Consider the following 20157-nt stretch of genomic DNA (forward strand, 5'->3'; position numbering starts at 1 on the left):
AAACTTGGCAAGGCTTATAGCACACATGTTGGAAGATGTCAGATGATGAAGGTTTGTGTCCTGGCTGTACCCCATGCTCCTTGTGAAAATGCGAGTAAGTTGAGTACTTTCCATGGGCCCTCGTTTCTTCATCTGCAAAATGGGGATAATAAAATCTGACCTGTCTACATTTCAGAGCTCGAAAGACCACTTCAGCTACTGAATATAGAAATCCTACAGGAATGTCAGAATTCAGCTTGCTGCCCTAAAACTTTTATCTCATTTTTGTCTCATCGTGGCATATTCATATTCCCTTTAATGTGAGGATCTCAAAGTAGATTATTTTTGCTGATTATTATAATCACAAGAGAGATCAAGAGTCACAAAGCAATTTGCAGGTGTAGTCAGATGATCAAGGTTGTGAGTATTTGCTGCTTGAAACCTAATGAGGCAATAAACAATTATATCCACCTGAGTAGGGACTGCCACGAGAATTAAACAGGGTTGTCTCACTTGGGGGAAAATGCTATGAATTGGTTGTGATTATAGCACCAGTCTCCTCTCATGCCCATTGAGCTCTGGGTGCCTCCAAGGAGGCAGTACACATATCAGTGTCTTGATGAGCAGTGCCTCACTTTCATCTGCATACCTAGAACCACTTGATAATGTTGTTAAAATAAGAATACTGCTTCAGGAGGTCTGGAATGCGGCCCCAGATTCTGAATTTCTGACAAGCTCCCAGATGCTACAGGTACCTTAGTTACCTCTGCTGTAGAGTAGTGATTTCTCAAAGTATGGTCTTGAGGTGTGTGTTAGTCTGCTCAGGCTGTCATAACAAAATTCCATAGACTGCATGGCTTGAACAATAGGAATTCATTTTCTCACAGTTCTAGAGACTGGAAATCCAAGAACAAGGTTGAGGGCAGGTTTTGGTTTCTGGGGAAGGTTCTCTTCCTGGCTTGCAGACGGTTGCTTTATCCTCACGTGGCCTTTCCTCTAAGCTACCTCTCTTTCTCCTCCTCTTCATAAGGCTACCAGTTCTATCTTAAATTGTGGACTTTAGTTAATAATGATGTATTATTGGTTCATTTGTAACAAATGTACTGCACTAATGCAAGATGTTGATAATAGGGAAAACTGGGCAGGAGGAGAGGAGGTGTATGGGAACTCTATACTTTTTGACCAATTTTTCTGTAAACCTAAAGCTGCTTTAAAAAATAAAATTTATTAATTAAAAAATAATTAGATTCCAAGACCTTTACCCCAAATTCAGTGAATCCATCTTGGGGGATGGAGCACAGGTGTTTTCAAACCAACCCTTCTGGTGATTCTCATGTACGCTGCTGTTTCAGAACCATCAGTAGAAACTGAAAGCTCTAGTTTTGTAATCAGATAAATGTGGGTTCAAATCTCAGCTGTAGCTCTTCACAGCTGACTGACCTTGGGCTACTTACCCTCTCTGAATCTCAGTCTCATTTTAAAATCAGGGTAAAAATAACTCTATAAAGTGATTCTTCTGAGTGTTAAGTGATATCTGAGTGTTAAGTGATATACTGATGTAGAGGTTTTAACCCAGGTCATCATAGTAAGCACTCAAAAAGATTAAACACTAGAAGTTTTTCCATTATTGTTATTAAGTCCTGATGAGCAAGAGAGAATTGTGCTGAAATGTGAGGGGCTTTTCAGAAAAGACTAGACAATAAAAGTAATAGGCAATAAAAGATCAGGACAATAATAAAAGCAATCCTGGATGCTACTACAACACTCCAAGGTTTATATATAGCTTTCACTTTCATTACCTGACTTGATCCTGACAACGACCTTTCAACGCAGAAATTTCTCTTTTAACAGATGAGGAACAGAAGCTTAGAAACAATCAGTGACTTTCTGAAGGACACAGAGCTGGGAAATGTCAGAATCCAGTTTCTAAATCGTAGACCAGGGTAGTAATCCAGTGTGGTCATTAAGTTTGAGGCTTCTTAAGTCAGACTGGTAGATTCAAATCCTAGAAATATTGATTAGTATTGGTGAAAAATTGGCAAACCAGTTCACCTGAGTTGTAATGTCTTCGCTAGTTAAATAGGGATGACAACAGTGCTTTCCTCTTAGTGTTTTGTAAAGATTCAGGAAATCTGGGGTTAAAGGCTGGCACGTGGTGAGTTTACTATATCTGCACCCATTTTACTATGTCTGAACCATTTAATATGGCTCCTTGAGGGGACAGTATGTATCCATGTTACACAATGAGTAATCTAAGGTTAGTCAAAGAAGTTGTGGGAATCTTTGTGTTTATCTTGGGGGAATGAAGCGAGGGAGGGGGGCTGGGATTGCTACAGCTTTTAAGAAGGAGCAGTGGGTTGGCACAACATGCTGTGGCATATGAAGCTCTTCTCAATAACAGTTGGGACATCTGAAGCGCCAATAAGATGCTATAAGCAAGGCAGAGTCAACCTGGCCCTTCAGTCCCAAATACCAGAAATGACAGTAAAGGTGGCAACAAAAAGATGATTTTCCCTGTGATATTTGGCTATGACAGGATCCACATAAAGAGAAAGAATTCTGTATAAAGAAGAAATTAATTTCATGGTACCCAAGATCCCAAACAAGTATTCTGGGAACAATTTATTGCAAAGTTCTTGAGCACAGTGTCTCCTTTACCTGATTGTGTTGCCTTCTTTACAGCTAGTCTAGGGATGAACACCTAGTAGGATCAAAATAGACAAATACTCATTGGATAAAATTTGAAACGTGGGTTGGTCCAACAAAGTATTCTATGTATTTTGCAGATGGAAGTGGAGTTGTATATTACTTCCCACACTGTGAGGGAAGGTTGGGTATATTTGTCGTGGAAAAGGTGGTGATGCCTTTGAGTTCATCATGACAAAATAGGATGATGATAATGATGATAGCTATGTATCAGGATAGTGATAATAGTGGCAGCTCTTACTGAGCTCTACCCATGTGCCAAGAACCTTTCTAAACACTTCACAGGTGTTGCTTCATTTAACGTTTCCAACAGTTCATGGAAGCAGACACCTTTACTTTCTACATTTTAGAGATGAGAAAGGGAGGTTATTAGCCCTTGGACACACCACTAATATCAGTTGGAACTGGGATTCTGACCCAGTCTGCTGGACCCAAATCAACACAGCTTTAGAAGCTATCTGATAGAAAATGATGGAATTTAGAGCTGGACAGGTGTTAGTGATCATCTGTAGAGTAAAAGTTGTGAGAGTGGTTTCTGGAAAGAGTTTCTGCAGAATTAGAGATTCCCGTGTGCCAGGCACTGCCCTAAGCCCTTTACATCCACTGATTCCCTTAAATCCTCACAGAAGACCAATAAAATAGGCGCTGTTATTATCCCGTTGTTACAACTGATGTAAATAATTTGCACCAGGTCACAAAATTAGTAAGCAGTAGACTTGAACCCAGGTAATGGTGGTGTCAGTACCACTCCCCTTAACCATGAACTGAAATGAAAGTCAGAGGCATCGCAAGAGATCAAGGTTGTCTCTCCAAGGTTTGGGGGTGGGAAGAAGGAAGAGAACGTGGCAGTTGAGACAGTCTCGGAGTAAGGGGGCACGATTTCAGCTGGTGAAAGTGTCTAAGGGTGGGTGTGGGTGCTGCACAGGAAGAGCCGGTGATTTTGCAAAAACAATCGTAAATGGCTTCCACCCAAATCATGGCCAGTCGAGCAGTTGAGAGTGGGAGGGAATTTTATTTCAGTTAGCCCAGAGAACTGGTCAACTTGACCTTTCTTCTCAAAAGATGCTTCATGCCCTTGACTTTTGGGGACACAGAAATCAGCATTTTGACTTTGGTTTTCTCAAGTAGCAACCGTGGCTACAAGTGGTTTATTGATTTGTCTTTATCTTCCCAAACATCCCCGGCCTTGGTTTGCTTAAGAGGGCAAGTGACCCTGCGTGATGAACTCCCCGGGGCGGTGAGCGCCACCTCCCCGCAGAGCTGCCAAGGAGCCCTCAAGTGAAACCTTTCCTATGGATGCTTGTCCGAAACGCCTCCCCAGTCTCCTCCACTCCCTCTCTCCAAGGTGCCATTCTCATCTCGGCCTTGCCCGCGCCCCTGGGTGGGAAGAGCCCGCCTTGCCTTTCTCAACACCTAGCCAAGTCGCATGACTGGTTCTAACTTCAACTGGGAAAGTTTCCCAGCTAGGAGTTCCAGGACTTTCTGGCGCTCTGCCCGGTTCTGGAGAAGGAATCTCCTTGCTCTTCCCTTCTGGTGTCCTTCGAATTCAGCCTAACTTTGCGCAGCAACATCGCGAGCTCTAGCCTTGACTTGGAGCCCGTGGGGGATCCGACAGCGCATTCTCTGCGAAGGCGCGGTGCCCTCGAGCCCCTCTGCAGAGCCGGCGCTGCGCGCACCAAGACGGGGTCCGAGAGGCACCGCTCACAACCCGCTGGCAACTCTCGGAGTCGCCTCCGGTCTCCTTAGGGTCTGGCTACTCGGTGGCCAGAGCCCCCGCGCCAGCCCCCACCCCCCATCCGGTGACTCGGCCGCAGGTGGCAGAGGCGGCGCGCGGAGCGGGAGAGGGGAGGGCGCCTCGCTCCCGGGCTCTCGGTTGGCGGCTCCCGCTTCCAGCCCGCCGCCCGCGCGCCCCCGCCGCCCAGTGCCGCGCAGCGCCCCCGGCGCCCCCCTCCGGCCTCCGCCCGCACCTGCACCCCGCTCCGCGCGCTTCGCAGCCGCCGCCGCCGCCGCCGCCGCCGCCGCCGCCGCCGCCGTCGCCTCTCTCTCTCCCAGCGCGGCGGACGCCCCCGGGCTGAGCGGCGAGGGCGCTCCGGTGCTAGACCCATCGCCAGACACCCCTGGGCCGGTTGACTCCCGAGTCTCGCTCCTGCACCCCGCGTCCCCAAAGATGAATGTGAGGAGGGTGGAAAGCATCTCGGCTCAGCTGGAGGAGGCGAGCTCCACAGGCGGTAGGATGCAATAAGCATTGGAGCGGGCGCCCGCGTCCACCCTCCTTCCCTCGCAAGCTCAGACGGGGGACCCCTTCCCGGGCTGGGGACGCTTGTTGCCTCTGCTGCATGAGAAACAGTCACCTGGGTGGGACTGGGAAGGGGAGGCGGGCAGCGGCGGGAATGGGGGTGCGAAGGAGAGGGGGTGCATGCGAGGTCCAGGTCGGGGAAGAAGAGGTGTTTGAAGTGTGTGTGAAACTCGCCGGTGGCAGGGTTCCCTGCGATCTTGTGCCTACTTTTGCCTTCTCTGAAAATTTCCCATGTTGTTGGTGCATCTGCCAGATGACTTCAGACCACACACTTCCTTCTCCTAACACCTGGGGATAAATGAGCTGAAATAGTATTGATCCTCTCCCTCCACGTTGCCTTTATGCTCCCAAACATTTCTTCATTAAAACTCTGTTTTCGTCCCCTGGTAATATACAGGCGGAATGTTTCCCAGGTCAGATGCTTCAGCAGAACCGTATGTCTTGTTTTTGTCAGCTTCAGTTTGGTGTGTTCAGAGAAAATGGTCCTCAGTGACCCTTGGAAATAATTTATACATAGTATAGCCTTGGAAAGGTACTGGGCACTCTGTGCAAGGAGCTTGGTTTCAGAGTATTGTGCATTCTGCGAAAGCAGGGAAAGGGCACGTTTTGATCAGTTTAGTGGTATCCATAGCGAAATACAGGACGATATCTCCCACCCCTCTCAACCCAATAAAGCCTCTTCGGTTGAATCGATTTGTTTTTAGGTAGCTTCGATGTGTATAGTTTTTTAGAGGAGCCGTAAATCGAATGAAGGGTGTTGTAGGGAACCTGAGAGTGATTGAGAGCTGGACATTTCCCAGATTATATAAGATGAGGAGTCACACATGGCTATGAAAAACTTGCACTTGATGTAAAGTTGCAAGGAAAGAGGCATTTCCACATTCTACCTGTTTATATCCAGGGAAATGGGGCCACTTCAACTTGAGTCCATCACCCTAATTTATGGACGTTGAGATTTGGACACATTCCCTTTCTTCCCTTCCCTCCATCAGTTCAGGTGATTGTAACTGGGAGGACTCTAGTCTTCTTAGTATGTGAAATTTTAAAGAAAATGTCCTTGTAGGCTGGAAAAAATAATATGACGGTCACCTTTAAAGCCCCAAATTTGACTTGTAATTATGTTTAGTTTAGGTCTTCCTTGTGACAATAGCTGCCACTCATTGCAAACTAAGTACGTCTAGGATATATTTTATGAGCGATACTCATAATCTTGAAGAGACTGAATTTTTCAGAATGGCAATTTAAGTGTAGAGGGCTCAGTAGTTGTTGAGTTCATAGGCTCTCTGTCTTTGCAGTTCCTTTGACTCAGAATAGGGTAGGGAGCTAGCTATCCTTTCAGGGACTTATTCATGCACAAGGCAATAGTAGGTACTCAAAGATAGAGAGGGTTGTAGGATCAGAAGTCTGGGCAACTGGGTGGTTTGCATCGTTCGGCTGCTCAGCGATAACAGCTTTTTGGCTGGGCCTCGTCTTTAATTGGCCAGATGGGGATTGAATCAGCATGTCTGTTCTATTCACAGTGCCATAGGTGGCCATAATCTCTACTGGGTAAAATGAGAAAGATGAAATCACATCTGGGGAGTATGATGTATTAAAAATAACTTTCAGTACCATCTCTAGAATCAGCATGTGTTCATTGTTCCTTTGGAGAATAGAAAGATGTTGATTTATATCTTGGCTCAGGTGGACCAAAAGGGAAGTGTTTTCTGGCTTGAATTGATTTGACACCTGTTTCTTGAATTGTACTCACATGTTTTTAGAGTTAATTGTTATAGAAGAAAAAAGGGGAAAAAATGTTTGAAGCACCTTTTTTTGTTGTTGTTCTTAGTGTAATTGTTTCAAGTTTATATTAGAGAATGATCCCCAGGTATGTAGTCTATATTATTTTCAGCAAACATAAGCTTTAGTACGTTGGTGATTTGTGCTCAAATATAGGGTAGTCTTGACAATCCTGGGACGAGAAAAGTGTCATTTTTGAAGGTTTCAACTCTAGTTTCAATTCTTGTTTTAAAACAATAGTCCCTGACCTCTTGTTTCTTTTCAAATAAGTGGACATTAGCATAACTTCTAAGGTGACCATGATGCTTTTCTCTTGAATATATGCCTCTTGGATGGAGGTTTATAAAATGATTTAATTGAAATTTAAACAAAATTTAACTGGAGGATCAGACTGAGAGGAATGTATGAAGATGAGAGGGAAATCAGGAATTGGAGAAGTGTGTGTGTGTGTGTGTGTGTGTGTGTGTGTGTGTTTTATGACCTGACTCTAGAGCCAGAATACTGTGAAAAACAGTTTGTTGAGAAACACAGGTGAAAACTACACTAAAGTGAAAGTAGGGAGGGAAATGTAGGAAAGATGGGAGCAGGGTTGAGTTGCGTTGCTAAAAGTTTAAAATAAAATAACTAAAAAAGATCATTCCTCACTCTTTTCAACAGGTAATATGTTTAATATGTTAACTGATGAATACCACTTCTAAGTCACTGTAGTTGACACTTAATACTGTGCAGAACAGAAAATGGATGATTGTCAATGACTTCATACAAGTAGAGAAGGTTTCTTCGGAATCATAGTGCTCACTTTTACCCTCCCTCTCATCAGCTTCCACATTAACCCAAAAGCTTGCCCCAAATATATTTTTCATGTCATTGTCCACTCCCATTATTTTGCTCCCTGCTGTAAAATCAAACATAATCCTGCTACTGGTGGAGAGGGAGATGCCAATTCACTAGTGTATTTGAAAGAGAATCAGAAATAAGGTCAGAGGAAATAGCCCCATAAAATTGTTCATCGGTGTCCTTAATTTGTGCCCTGTAACGTAGGGATAGCAGATGTTATGTGATGTAGTCTACAGCTAAAAGTGGGGAGGGAAGTGGGTGTTTCAGCAGTTGCTGGAGGAGGTAGTAGAGTGGGCGTGGCCCGCAAATAGACCCAGAGCTGGACCTGGGTAATCAGAGGCCCCTCCCCCAGTCCCCTGTCCTTGGAATGTACGTTCTGCCCACTCTTCTCACAGCCCGAGCCCTTTTCAAGGACACAGCCTTGAGAGAGTAACTTGTTGAGATCATCTGGGTGGTATACGTGACTGAACCTAGTTAAAGCCTCTATATAAACCTTTAAGAATCTGGTGGGCAGGTGTGGAGATCTCCTCGTCTTGCTTTGCCCAAGACAAGCCTTGTATTTAAGGTCACTTGTGTAGTAAACCTGCCACCAACCAGTATGGAGTGGTCTGCCTCTTTCTTTGGTCTCTTTTTGCCCTCTGTGTATGGGGCCCAGTATCAAATTTCACCTGGGAAGCTCCTGAGTTTGGGAATCAACAATAGTACAGTGAATAGTCCTCTTCATTTTTGTATTGTGTGATGGATGTATCATGGCTCCAGCTTAAGTTTGGGGTTTATTAAGGATAAGGCAAACTTGGAGTAGTAATTCCACAAGGGTAGTAGTGAAAAGCCTATTTATTCTGAACCAAGGAGAAGCTTTTTATGGCACAAGGCATTATTCCCTTTTCTCTGTGTTGTTGAATGTAAGAAGGTTCTAATCAAATGATATGGTGAAGTGTTAAAATTCAACAACCCTCTTCCTCTTGCTCCACTTTTCTTTTTCTGGCCAATGCTTATGCAGAGTTTCATAACATAAGGCTATAGATGGTTTGGAAATTAATGATCCATGCAATATAAAACATGTGTGCAAGATTTCTGTGGAATCGTAGACCAGATAGTAGTAGTTGAATCTTTTGAAGGTCTGTTTCTGGGCTTAAAGTTTATGGTCCTTCTTAATCTTTTTTTGTCCTTTTATTTGTTTTTCTTGTCCTCTCTGGTTTCCTAGAACATATGGATAATATTGCTTTGCAATATTTCATTGCAGAGTGTGCTTGCTTACTTAATAACCTCCCTTCTTAGGGACTTTCAAGCAGATTAAAGAGAGTGTGTGTGTGTGTGTGAGAGAGAGAGAGAGAGAGAGAGAAGGAGAAATGGAGGTAAGGAGGGAAAATGAATTTTTAATTTGCTCAATGGGCCTTTACCATCCTTAAAAATATTTTAAAGTTATGTAACTACATCTACCACTACACATTTATTCACCCTTGGGCATTAAATCACTTACTTCTTTTTCAAAACTGTTCATTGCTTAAAGGTCCTAGTGGTCTTTTTTCCATTCACATTGTCCTGAGCTCACTGCAGTGCTTCATGCTGTTTATCCACACTCCTTAGAAGACTGTGAACCCTGAGAGCAGAGCCGTTGTGTTGTGCCCAGCACTATGTCCCAGAGTCTGGCCTGAAGCCTGACATACAGTATTTGCTCAATAACAGATATTTGTTGAATGAAGATCTCCTCCCTTGCATTTTGTGACACTGCATTATTCTCTTTCCTCCTACTTCTCTCACATCTCATTTTCTGACCCTTATTTCTTCCTTTGTTTATTTTGTGCAACTTTGCACAAAGTTCTTTCTTCATTCTCTTCTCTCTCTCTCCTCCCTCCCTAATCTAATTGTGGTTTTGATGCATCTTACCTGGATGCAGAGGACTCCTTAGTCTATAGCTCTGGCCCAACCCCTTTCCCCATTACCAGATGGACATTTCCATGCCCTGTTGGTCAGACCTATCAGCAAGTTTTACCAGCGCCTCGAAATCAGTATGTCAGAAAAGACATATCCTCTCTTCTAAGAATAATTTCTTGTCCAAATTTTGATAATGGTGACATCATTTTCTGAGGCATGCAGTTATAAAATAAAGCAAAGTGTTTCCTTCTGTATGGTACTTCCTACCTTGATTCTTTCCTCCCCTTCCATGTGGAATCGGTCACCAAGCCTTACTAATCCTCTTCTGATTCTCTTCTAGCTTTTATGTCCAGCTCCCCGCTCCAACTCCCATTGCAGCACTCAAGATTTTATTATTTCCCAGGCTGTCATGGCTGTCTCCTGTTTGCACTAAGTGCTGCTCCCCGCTCACAACCGAATAAATTTACTAAAACCTGATTTGAGTCAGGTCATTCTCTTTGTATGCAAAATCCTTGCCATTACTTATGGAACTAAAAATACTGTTTTCTTAGCTTGATAGTCAAGGTTTCCATGGTGACAGTCCTGCATCCCAACATTTTCTTTTCATGACTCTTCTAGGGCTACACCTTGACCTGATAAACGGAATTGTTCCCTAGTCCCTACACATATCTCATGTTGTACCTCCTGCTTAGAATGAACTTCCTGCCCCAACATTACTCACTGAACATTGTTGAATGCTCAACATCGAACACGTCCTTCAAGACTCATCTCAAATGCCTTGTCCTTTTCAATGCAGCCTTACTAATTTTTCCCTGTCTCCTCCCCAAAGAATTACACTTTGAATTTTCATCAGTCATTCTCCTTTTATTTTTGACTGATATCTGAATAACAAGGCAGAATAAGCTATGTATATTTGTTTGGTGTGCAGTCTTAAGTTGTAACTCCTTGATGGCGAGTACCATACATGAATTGCTAATTTTTGTACCCCTGCAGATGACTGGCACAGTGCTTCAAAAAATAGTAGGTGCTTAAAATGTAGTTACGGAATTTAAACCATACTGCCCAGTGGTAGACCCATCAAAGACCCAAAATTACAATTCACGTTTGATTGCTTGTTAAGCCATCTACCGGAAGTGGTTTTTTGGTTCTGTCTTTTCCATTCAGTGGGCCAGGTCTATGAGTAGAGTAATCTGACACCAAGATAGTGCTCTTCTGAACTGTGCATGTTCTTGCATCTGTAATGCATGGCTGTGAGAGTTTACGTCATTTCCAAAGAAGAGCTTAATAAGTAACCAGTGTTTTCTGTGTATTTAGAGCAATAGGCAGTGTCATCTTTGGATACTGTGGCTATGACTGTCCCTCATCCTTCCAGACTTATCACCCCTAGGATTGGTAGTTCAGGGGGCCCCCAGTTAGTGATTATCACCTCTCCTGGTTCCCCTTCCAATAAAAGAGTGGAAAGATGAGTTAAGTACTCACTCTGAATCATGATTGTGATTGTCGATACTAGTCTGAGTTAGTGTTACAGAGAATAGGCCTTGACATTCCCCAACCCAGAGCCTAAATGGCTACACCACCATGTCTGCCATTATTATTACCATCATCATTATCTTCATCAGATGATAAATCCTTTTACTATAGAAGTGGCTGTGGAAAGGAATGGAAAAATTAAAAAACTGAAACATCATTCAGCATATACACATCCACTTCCTCCGGTGCATTTTCTTCCATATCAGACTTCACAGAATCAGGCCGTGTTGGGAGGGAATTGGCAGAGCTGTGGAAACCATGGCAGGGCTGAGATGAGATGAGGTTCAGTTTTTTTACTCTCACCGCTGGGACGGTCTCCCTTCTTGCCTAGTTTCTTTGCTGTAGGCTGCTCTATGCACATACATATCCACATATTATTAGAAAGTCTGAAAAAAAAGAGAGACTGTCAGCATTTACACATGTAACTTCTTTGTACACTTTGACCATCTAATGAATAATGTGAACATGGATATAAATGTAAAATTTGCCATATTGAGCACTTGGCCTTCATGCCAATATGTTAAGGGCTGATTTTTCTTCTCTAATGGACACAGCCAGTGCGGTTGAATGACTGTCCCATTGGAAATAGGTTGTCTCTTTGGATATATTATTGACCTTTTGGAAACTTCTCTCTCCTACATATTCTCCCCTAATTATTTATTTAAGTAAAAATAAGTAGTCAACCCATTTTACAGTAACAGTGCATAACTTTTTGGTTACCTGGGATTTGGACTGGCTAGTTAGGAAAGTGTCCCCCCAGGTATTCGGGCAGCATCTGCTCATGAATAGTGAATAAAAAGTCTTTAGGGAATTTGAACTGGCAATTTTTTATAGATCTTTACTCTAAAAAAGGTTTTGGAGAAGAAGTAGACTTCATCCCCAGATGTCAGCACTTCTTAATATTTGAAGGATCTTTTGAGTGAAGCAGTTTATTTAAGAAATGACATTATCTGCAGCCCAAATAGGAATCAAAATCAGATTTGACTGATATAGTAACTACTGCAGTCTAATGACTATGCATACTTCCTCCCTTTCTCCCCCTCTCCCTCCCTCTCTCTTTCTCTCTCTCATGTCTTCATTATAATAGCATCTGCACACTGTGCTACAGATGCCTGGGTGCCCTGAAAAATGTCCCCAAATATGATTTTTTTAAACCAGAGAAGATGTGACTTCCAAAAGTCTTCACGAGCTTCATAATAAAATAGCACATGTAGCTATTAAACTGATCTACATCTCAGAATAGATATCCTGCCAGGGGCTTTATTTTGGGTTGTAACTTTTTGTACTTTAATTAAATTTTCATTAGAATATCATAAGAAACTACTCACAAAAAAAATTGATCTAGCCCATACCTTTTATCCATGTTTTGTATGTGGTAAGTGCTCCAGGGATGTGTTGAATGAATAAAAGCATTTTATATTATGGTTATACCCTAAAGGTGGACATACCCTCTCGTACTCCAATCCATTCCATCACTGTGGAAATGGGATCATTAGGTCTTCTTGTTGTGTCTGCACGGAGTTTGGGAAAAAACCAAAACAATAATATAGAAATAACAGACATTTCAAAAATAACCCTGTCAAATCCAGTCCTGAGAACAAGTTTAATTTAGAGCAATTTAATTTAATTCAGAAAAGTGGGAACATGGGAACATATAAAATAGCCACTGAGTATCATGTTGCTGTTCCTCTTTCTTCACCTATAAGATGGTGGTAATTACATCCACTTGTAGGTTACAGGGATGCATTCTGTAATGATGAAATGAGATTAATCAGCAAAAGTATGTATTTACAAAGAAACTACTTGGTGCTGGGATGAGTGAGATGTAGAGACTGCCTTTAGAGACCTTACGGTGTATTCAAGAGATATTTATTGAGTATGCCCCAGGTATTTACAGTCGAGTAGGGGAGGAATAAATAAACATGTATATTTTAAAATATTCATTGCCATACAGACATAAAGATGAAGTGAGATGGATGTTGAAAAGCAAGATTACCTCCAGTTAATATAAGTGCCATTCCTTTACAAGTGGATGCAGTGAAAGCAGTGATATTGAGCTTGATTTTTCTTTCTTGGGATCTTACAAAATAAAGCTATCAGAAGAACTGAGATCAAAATTCTATATTTGTTCTATCGTCCAATATTTTCCTGCCTTCCATTCTCCTGTAATATGGGTTTATGTGTCCACCACTTAAATACATTGTGACATTATCTAAGCCATTTTAAAGATTTTTAAAACCTATGATGCTGGGAGTCTGTGAGGAAGTGCACTTTTTCCATAAAACAAACATGATTTTGATGCTTGGAGAATACAAAATGAGTAATAACTTCTATATAAAGGTAGTCATAAAGGAACTGAAAATGCCTAGCTCTTTATTTGCCAGTTTAAATAATGTTCTGGTAAAGGCAGAGGCATTTCAAGTTAGTGTAGGATTTTAAAAAATTAACTAGAATATCACTCTAATTCTTAAATGTGACTTTATAGAATCAATCATTTATCATAAGGATATTATTATACCTGATTTAATATTGTGAGCACTTGTGAACATTAGATTCACTAAGTCTTTCTTGCATCTTTTCCAAGAATTCCTCAAATACTCTTTTTGTATCATGTATTTCCCCAAACTCCCTTTAATTTGAGGCTTCCTTCTGGGCTGCGCGGTATTATTGCAGTCTGTTCCCTATTTCCGTTTCTCGCTTGGTCCGGTTTCATCATAGTTTCCTGCTGAAGTTGTGATTTCTGAGAGAGTTGGTGCCGGTTCTGAAACACAGGTGCCTCACGTTAATTTGAAGGTTGTGGGGAGGGAAGTCTTGGGAAACAAGAATAAAATAATGAGAGTTCAGAACCGGGCATTGGGAAATGTGGAAAAAGGAAGGTGGAAACTGTAAAATACAGCAATATGCAGGAACACAAAGGGAGATAATTCTCCTGCTATTTATTTAAAGAATAAACCCCATTTTTGATGGAGGTTTTATAAGATAGTTTTTAAAAAGGCAGCACATCCTAAACTGCAAAACTCAAAGGTGATATAAATACAAGCGCTTCTAACAAAAGAACCAGATTTGTAGTTAAACCATATAAAACCTCCTAGTTCAATTAAAGTTGTGGATATAGATTCTGAATGAAAATTAGTCACTACAAAACCTAATACTTTAAGATTTTTGTTCACTTCTCAGGATAAATACAATGTAAAATCTACAAACACTACACTGGGAAGGTTGAACTGTAGAAATAATTTGTTAGAAACATTGCAATTTAAAGCACAGTTACATTTATCTTGGATCCCTGATCATGAGATTGTGGCTTTTCATAAATATCATTAGAATAGAATTTCAGATCTCAAGCAGAGACAGTTATAACTTCTTAATGCAATTTATGTTCTGGTATTTTCAAAATAGTTTTGAGGATGCTATTCAACAGTCCTTTGAAACACATTGATCAATTACCTACTATACGAGGGACACTGCAAGTCAACATTTCAGAAAATAAAAAAGCATGTTAGTTGTTTAGGAATTAAGCTTTTAAATCATATCTTCCTTCTCCACCCCAGAATTCTACTTGATCTGAATTGTGTATTGATTAGGTAGAGCATGTTGGCTTATCTCATTTTCACAGACACCTGCTAACTAAATACTTTCCTAGAACCCTGGGGTAAGTCCTTGGTGGAGGATATCAGAAGCTGCAGTCCCTGTCTTCTATGAAATAACAAGCCGAAGGAGCACAGAGTACACCTTTCATAATCACACGGTTTGTTACTAAGTGATATGGGTTTCACAGAGTCACATAAAATATAAACCAAGTCCTATGTGGAAAAACTAGCATTAAACTGTAGACTAGATAATATTGCTGCTCCACATGTCAGTGGGGGATTCTCCAAATGGGAGGCAATTTATTCTTTTGTAAAACATATTAAAATACCTATTATTTGTCAAGTATTGTTCTAAGTACTAGAATACAGAGATGAAAAATATCCCATGGGAAACCCTGAATCTAGTTAAAGAGATAGACATGTGAGATGGTAATTGGAATGTCAAAGTCTTAGGACAGCACTAAGCACAGAGTGCTTTGGAAAGACATATATGAGTCACCTCATGCAGGTAGGTAGGATCACAGTAAGCTCCCTAGACTGGATGGGAATGGAGGATGAGAATGAGTTTTCCAGGTAAAGACAGCAGGTGGGATGATGGATGTTTTAGGCAGGGAATGCTGTGGCTCTGAGGCTGGTTCTAAGAAAACGTGGTGGTACAATCGGGACAGTGAGAAGTCCCATGTGCAGTGAAGGTTGGGGTAGAAGGAAAATGGGGAGCTGGCGCAGTAGTCAGCATCAGGATGTGAAGGCATCGGGGAGCTACTGATACATTTCAGTCAAGAGCACAGCATGATCACATTTGCACATTGGGAAGATTACTGCAGTGATGTGGCAAATGGACAGAAGGGGAATGAAACAGTGGGCATGGAGACCTGCTGAGGTAGAATTGCAGGTGAGGCACACTGGGATCATATTAAAGCACTGGTGATGTGGTGGAGGATGGAGGGTACACATGAGATAAGCAGAGGATGAGACCAAGAAGACTTGATGATAGGTTATAATTGGGGTTGGGGGAGAAGGAGCAACCTGGGTCATCTTCTAGATTTCTGGTTTGGGTAACGGGTGGGTGACATATGTTTATGTAGACGGGAAATACAGAAGGAGGTTTAGTTGAAAGAAAATGAGATCAGTTTGGAACTGTAACATTTAAGACCTTTTGGGATATCAAAATGGAGATGTCTAGTAGGTACTGGGCTGTAGAAATCTGGTACATAAGAGTGAGATTTGATTCTGTAGACAGTGGGGAGCCAGTTGAATTTAGGAGGAGTGACAGAATGAGGAATATTAATTTTGCATAGCTGTGTAGGCTGCACCGTTGACAAAGATGTCATTAGGAGGCTGTTGCAATAGTCTAAATGAGGGAAAGTAAATGTTTGAACAATGGTAAAGGCAATGGGAATGGAAGGGTGGGATGACTGGGAAGGAGAAAGATGGGGAGGTTGGTGACGGGTGCCTCATGGTGTCATGATGGAGAAGCAAGGAAGACAACAGGTTTTGGGGGGAAGATAACATGTTCATTTTTAGAAATATTGATTTTGATATGCTAGGTGAGCATCCAGGTCAAACTGTCCCAAAGGCAGTTGGAAATGTGGAGTTCAAGTTTAGTTGATTTCAGAGAAGCACACGTTTATTAAGCATCCAGTGTTGTGATGGGTACTGGGAATAGAGAGATAAATGAGCGATGGCCTTACACCCAAGATGCTGGCTATCAAACTAAGCTGGAGAGTCAAATTTGGGAGCCAGCTGCAAATAGATAAAGGTAATTGAAGACATGAAGTTGAGTAGGGGACAAAGTTTAGGATTAGAACTATGAAGAATAAGGGTGGAAGATGGGTGTAAAATCAGGAAAATGTGTGGAGAAGCAATTAGAGAGGAGAATGTTATGGAGGTCAGTGCCCAGCACACGGATGGCCCATACTTGTCAACTAATGGGGAATAAAAGAGTTTCAAAAAGCCAGAGCTAGTTAACAGAGTGAATTGCTGCAGAACATTAATGGTAGATAAAGAATGGGGTCTAAGAATAAGACTCTGGGGTCAGAACTAGGGTTCAGATATGGTGTCTGCTACCCTTGGAAGCCGCATGGCCTCTTTGTAACTTAGCCTCTTCATGTGTGCCTGGAACATTCTTGCCCCATATACTCCACTGTTTTGCTTCCTCACTTTTTCAGGTTCCCATTAAAATATTACTTCTCTGATGACTTCATCTAATATAACAATTCAGCTGTGTCTCCCTATTCCTTGACCCTACTTTTCTTCATAGCTTTTATACTATATTTTTCAAAGAAAAAAATTATATATACTATACGACTATGATATTATTTATATATACTATAATAATATATATACTATAGTTTTGTATCTATTTATTTATTTTTTTACTATCTTCCCTATTAAAATTCACTCAAATGTATGTTGAATGGTAAATCAATGAAGAGAACCCATTTCGACAGGTTGCATTGAGGATGAACTGAACTAATGTATATATCAAGTGCTCAGTGTAGTGCCTGACAAATAGTTAGGACCTGATAAATGTGAGTTGTGGTCATTTTTATAAATTAGTTTGGACTGAGAAAAAGCCCTTTAATCCCGAGGGTGGGCGGTCAGGAGAGTGGTGAGATTGGGAGCACGGGGGCAGTTATGGAGGGAGGGAGTTGTGAGGAAGGGCACTTGTTCCCTGGAAGGGGTCGATCTTGTCCTCTAAGGCAGAAGGGAAGGAGAGGCAGTCCTGGAGGGGTCTGCTGCAGAGCACCCTGTGGAGGAGCTGGGCTGTGAGCTGGGCTGTGAGTGGCCAGGGGGGTTTTGAGAGGTTTTGAGGAAGCATTTAATGAGTGGCATGAAGGATTTTGTGGGGACAGCAGTTTGCAGTACGTAATGGTCTGAGAGGTATCGAGGCTGAGAAATGAAATTGGGGAGAGTCTCAGCATGGTGGATTTTATCCAGTGGACAAGGAGTCAAGGTTTCTGAGAAGGATGATGGTATAATAAAAGCGACGCCGTAGGAAGCGTTGTCTTGTTTTGCTGTGAAGGAAGGATGAAAGGAGGGGAGGGTTCAGGTGGACAGGTGAGCTGAGGAGACATTGCTGTTATCCAGATTTTAAAAAGGATTGGCCACTTGGGGAGGGTTGTTAGAGGGGAAGAAGATGAATTTGGCAGAATTCTTGTGACATTATGGGTGATCTTTGTAACTGATTGAATGTGGGTGTGGAGTTGGGTGGGAGATCAAGGAGCAGCGGGGTCAAAGATGTGCACATAAGCAGACTCCATACTTGACTTAGGGGTCTGAGTAAAGGCCTTTGCTTATGATGATGGGAAGCTATTATCTGTAAGACAGAGGAAAGAAATTGTGTGTGTCTGTTGTGTGTGTGTGTATATGTAGGGCCAAAAGTACTATGTTCAACATTATATTTGGGGCACTAGAGGTGTACCCTGGTAAGGGGAGCACCAGGTAGTTTTGAATATCCCTTTTATTGACAAATGAATTGAGGCTCAAAGGGGTTAAGCAGCGCACACATCGCCACACAGCTAGTGATGGGAGAACAGGGATATCAACTAAGGCAATATTAATTGAGACATTCTGGCTGCACAGAATATGCCTGGATGGGGCAGGGCTGGGGGTGAGTGAGGAGTCGCACTCTGGGCTGACCTGATATTGTTCTGGAAATGCTGGGCTCAGCTCAGCAGATACAGTGCTTATTGCCCTGTTTTGTGGTACATGGAGTTAAAGGGCAAGTGACCTGACACAGTTCCATGTGGATTTCTAGATCATGTCCAGGGTAAAGATCCAAAGCCAGTACCCAATTCAAGTGATGCTGCATGGGAAAAACCTTGATTCCCAACTTTGTGGGTTGGGAAAAGAACCATTCATGCTTGAAGGATTTGAATGAAAACAAACTGCAGGGTCTCCCTGAGCCTGAGTTGAAGGGCTGATGGAAGTGATTGATGTGGGCAAGCTAGTGGCAGGTGAGGGTCTGGGCAAACTGGGCATTGGAAGTGCCGTACACAGGGAAGCTTTTGAAGGATGTGTAGTATCCCATGCAAAGATATGATTTTGATCTGGAGAGCATTCTACTTGCATAGCTGCCCTCGCTCCATTGCCTCCCCTCCCTGGACTACTTGATTCTGCATCTACATCTCCCACCCACCTTGTGGACACTGGGCACAGGCAATCTTGCTGAGACTAACCAAATGAGAATATATAGCATTACTGCAAGCCATGAACTCCAGCCATCATCCTCCATCCTGCCAGAATAAGTCATGAATCCTATTACTACTGTTCCTTAAGGAATACAGTTTTAATTAATTGTTTGGTATCTGCCAAGCCAGAGTAAAGAGGCTGTGCACACGTCCAGGACCCACAGGGGCGTTCAAATATTTGTTGACCAATGGATAATGAAGTGCCTCTAAATGTACTGACAGAAAAGCAGTCAAATATTGTTATAACTGTTAGGTGAGCCTCAAAATTCTGCCATCATGAAATGCCATAAGCAAGCACTTAGGGAGCTCAAAGAAATTGTTTTCCTTCTCTTTCTCTCCCTCTCTCCCTGAGTCTCAGCACACATTTCACTCCATTTCACTCTAGTCAGCACATTTATTTAGCATGTATTATAAATCAAACATTGTGCTGGGTGCTTGGGGGATACAGATACCTTCTCTGTCTTCACAAATGGCTAGCAAGGAGTAGAGACCTTCAACAATGCATTAGCAGCATGATGAGAATTTCAGAACAGTGAGCAAAAGGTGCTATAGGAACACATGGGAAAAAACTGAATACGTTTTAGGGGTCAGAAAACAACTCCTAAAGGGAGCGTAAATTAAGTTGACACCTGAATGATACTTAGAGGTAGAAACAAGATTGGACAACATACTTGAACTAAAAATGTCCAAAAAAAAAAAAAAAAGAGTGAGAGGCTGAAAATAAATGCTGAAGAGGCAGATAGGGCCAGATGGTTGAGTTTGAGTTTTATTAAGGATTTGGACCTTATCCTAAGGGCAATGAGAAGTGATCAGAGGTGTTAAGCAGGGGAACGAAATAACCAAATAACTACATCACATCTGGCCTTGGGCCGTACACTCAGCAAAAAGTGTAATGCGGTTATCCCAATGACCAGCAAACTGTTGATCTTGCCTTTCTGGCATCTGAAATTATTTTCTTGTTCTGTCTTGTTTTTTGTTTGTTTGTTTTTCCATTTACCTTTTCTCTTCTGCCTACCATCTGAAATCTGATTCTTGTCTGTGATTTAGAACTCTTTGCTAGCCATGTAGTGTCTAGGTCAGCAGTCTCCAAAGTGTTCTGAACTTGTACCCTATCTGTAAAAATATTTTGAGCATGTACTTTCATTTTTATAGATTTCATCATAAATTATACACATACTTCAAGAAGTGTGCATACTAATTATTAGTAAAGCTTAACTTCTTTCTTTTCTTAGGTAATAATAAGCATGCTGGAAAGAGTACTGTCAAACCCAAAAGGTTTGATCCTCGTAACCTCTCATGAAGGCATTTCTATCTATTCTTGACTAGTATAAAGAGAAAAGTGTAATATACTCGAGTTTATAGCCTAGAACAA

General features: G+C 42.0%; 1 protein-coding gene across 1 annotated transcript in view; it reads left to right on the top strand.

The window, feature by feature from the left end:
• Positions 1 to 4852: 4852 nt before the first annotated feature.
• Positions 4853 to 20157, top strand: part of KCNIP4 (potassium voltage-gated channel interacting protein 4) — a gene marked incomplete at its 5' end in the record, with an annotated part of 1198624 nt that continues 1183319 nt past the window's right edge. Inside the window, one exon of the mRNA XM_081253795.1 lies at positions 4853 to 4913. Within this exon, the coding sequence (XP_081109921.1) occupies positions 4853 to 4913 (61 nt within the window). The remainder of the gene's footprint in view (positions 4914 to 20157) is intronic.

The sequence above is a fragment of the Mesoplodon bidens genome (assembly GCF_964165515.1).
Source record: "Mesoplodon bidens genome assembly, chromosome: 1".
NCBI lineage: Eukaryota > Metazoa > Chordata > Mammalia > Artiodactyla > Ziphiidae > Mesoplodon > Mesoplodon bidens.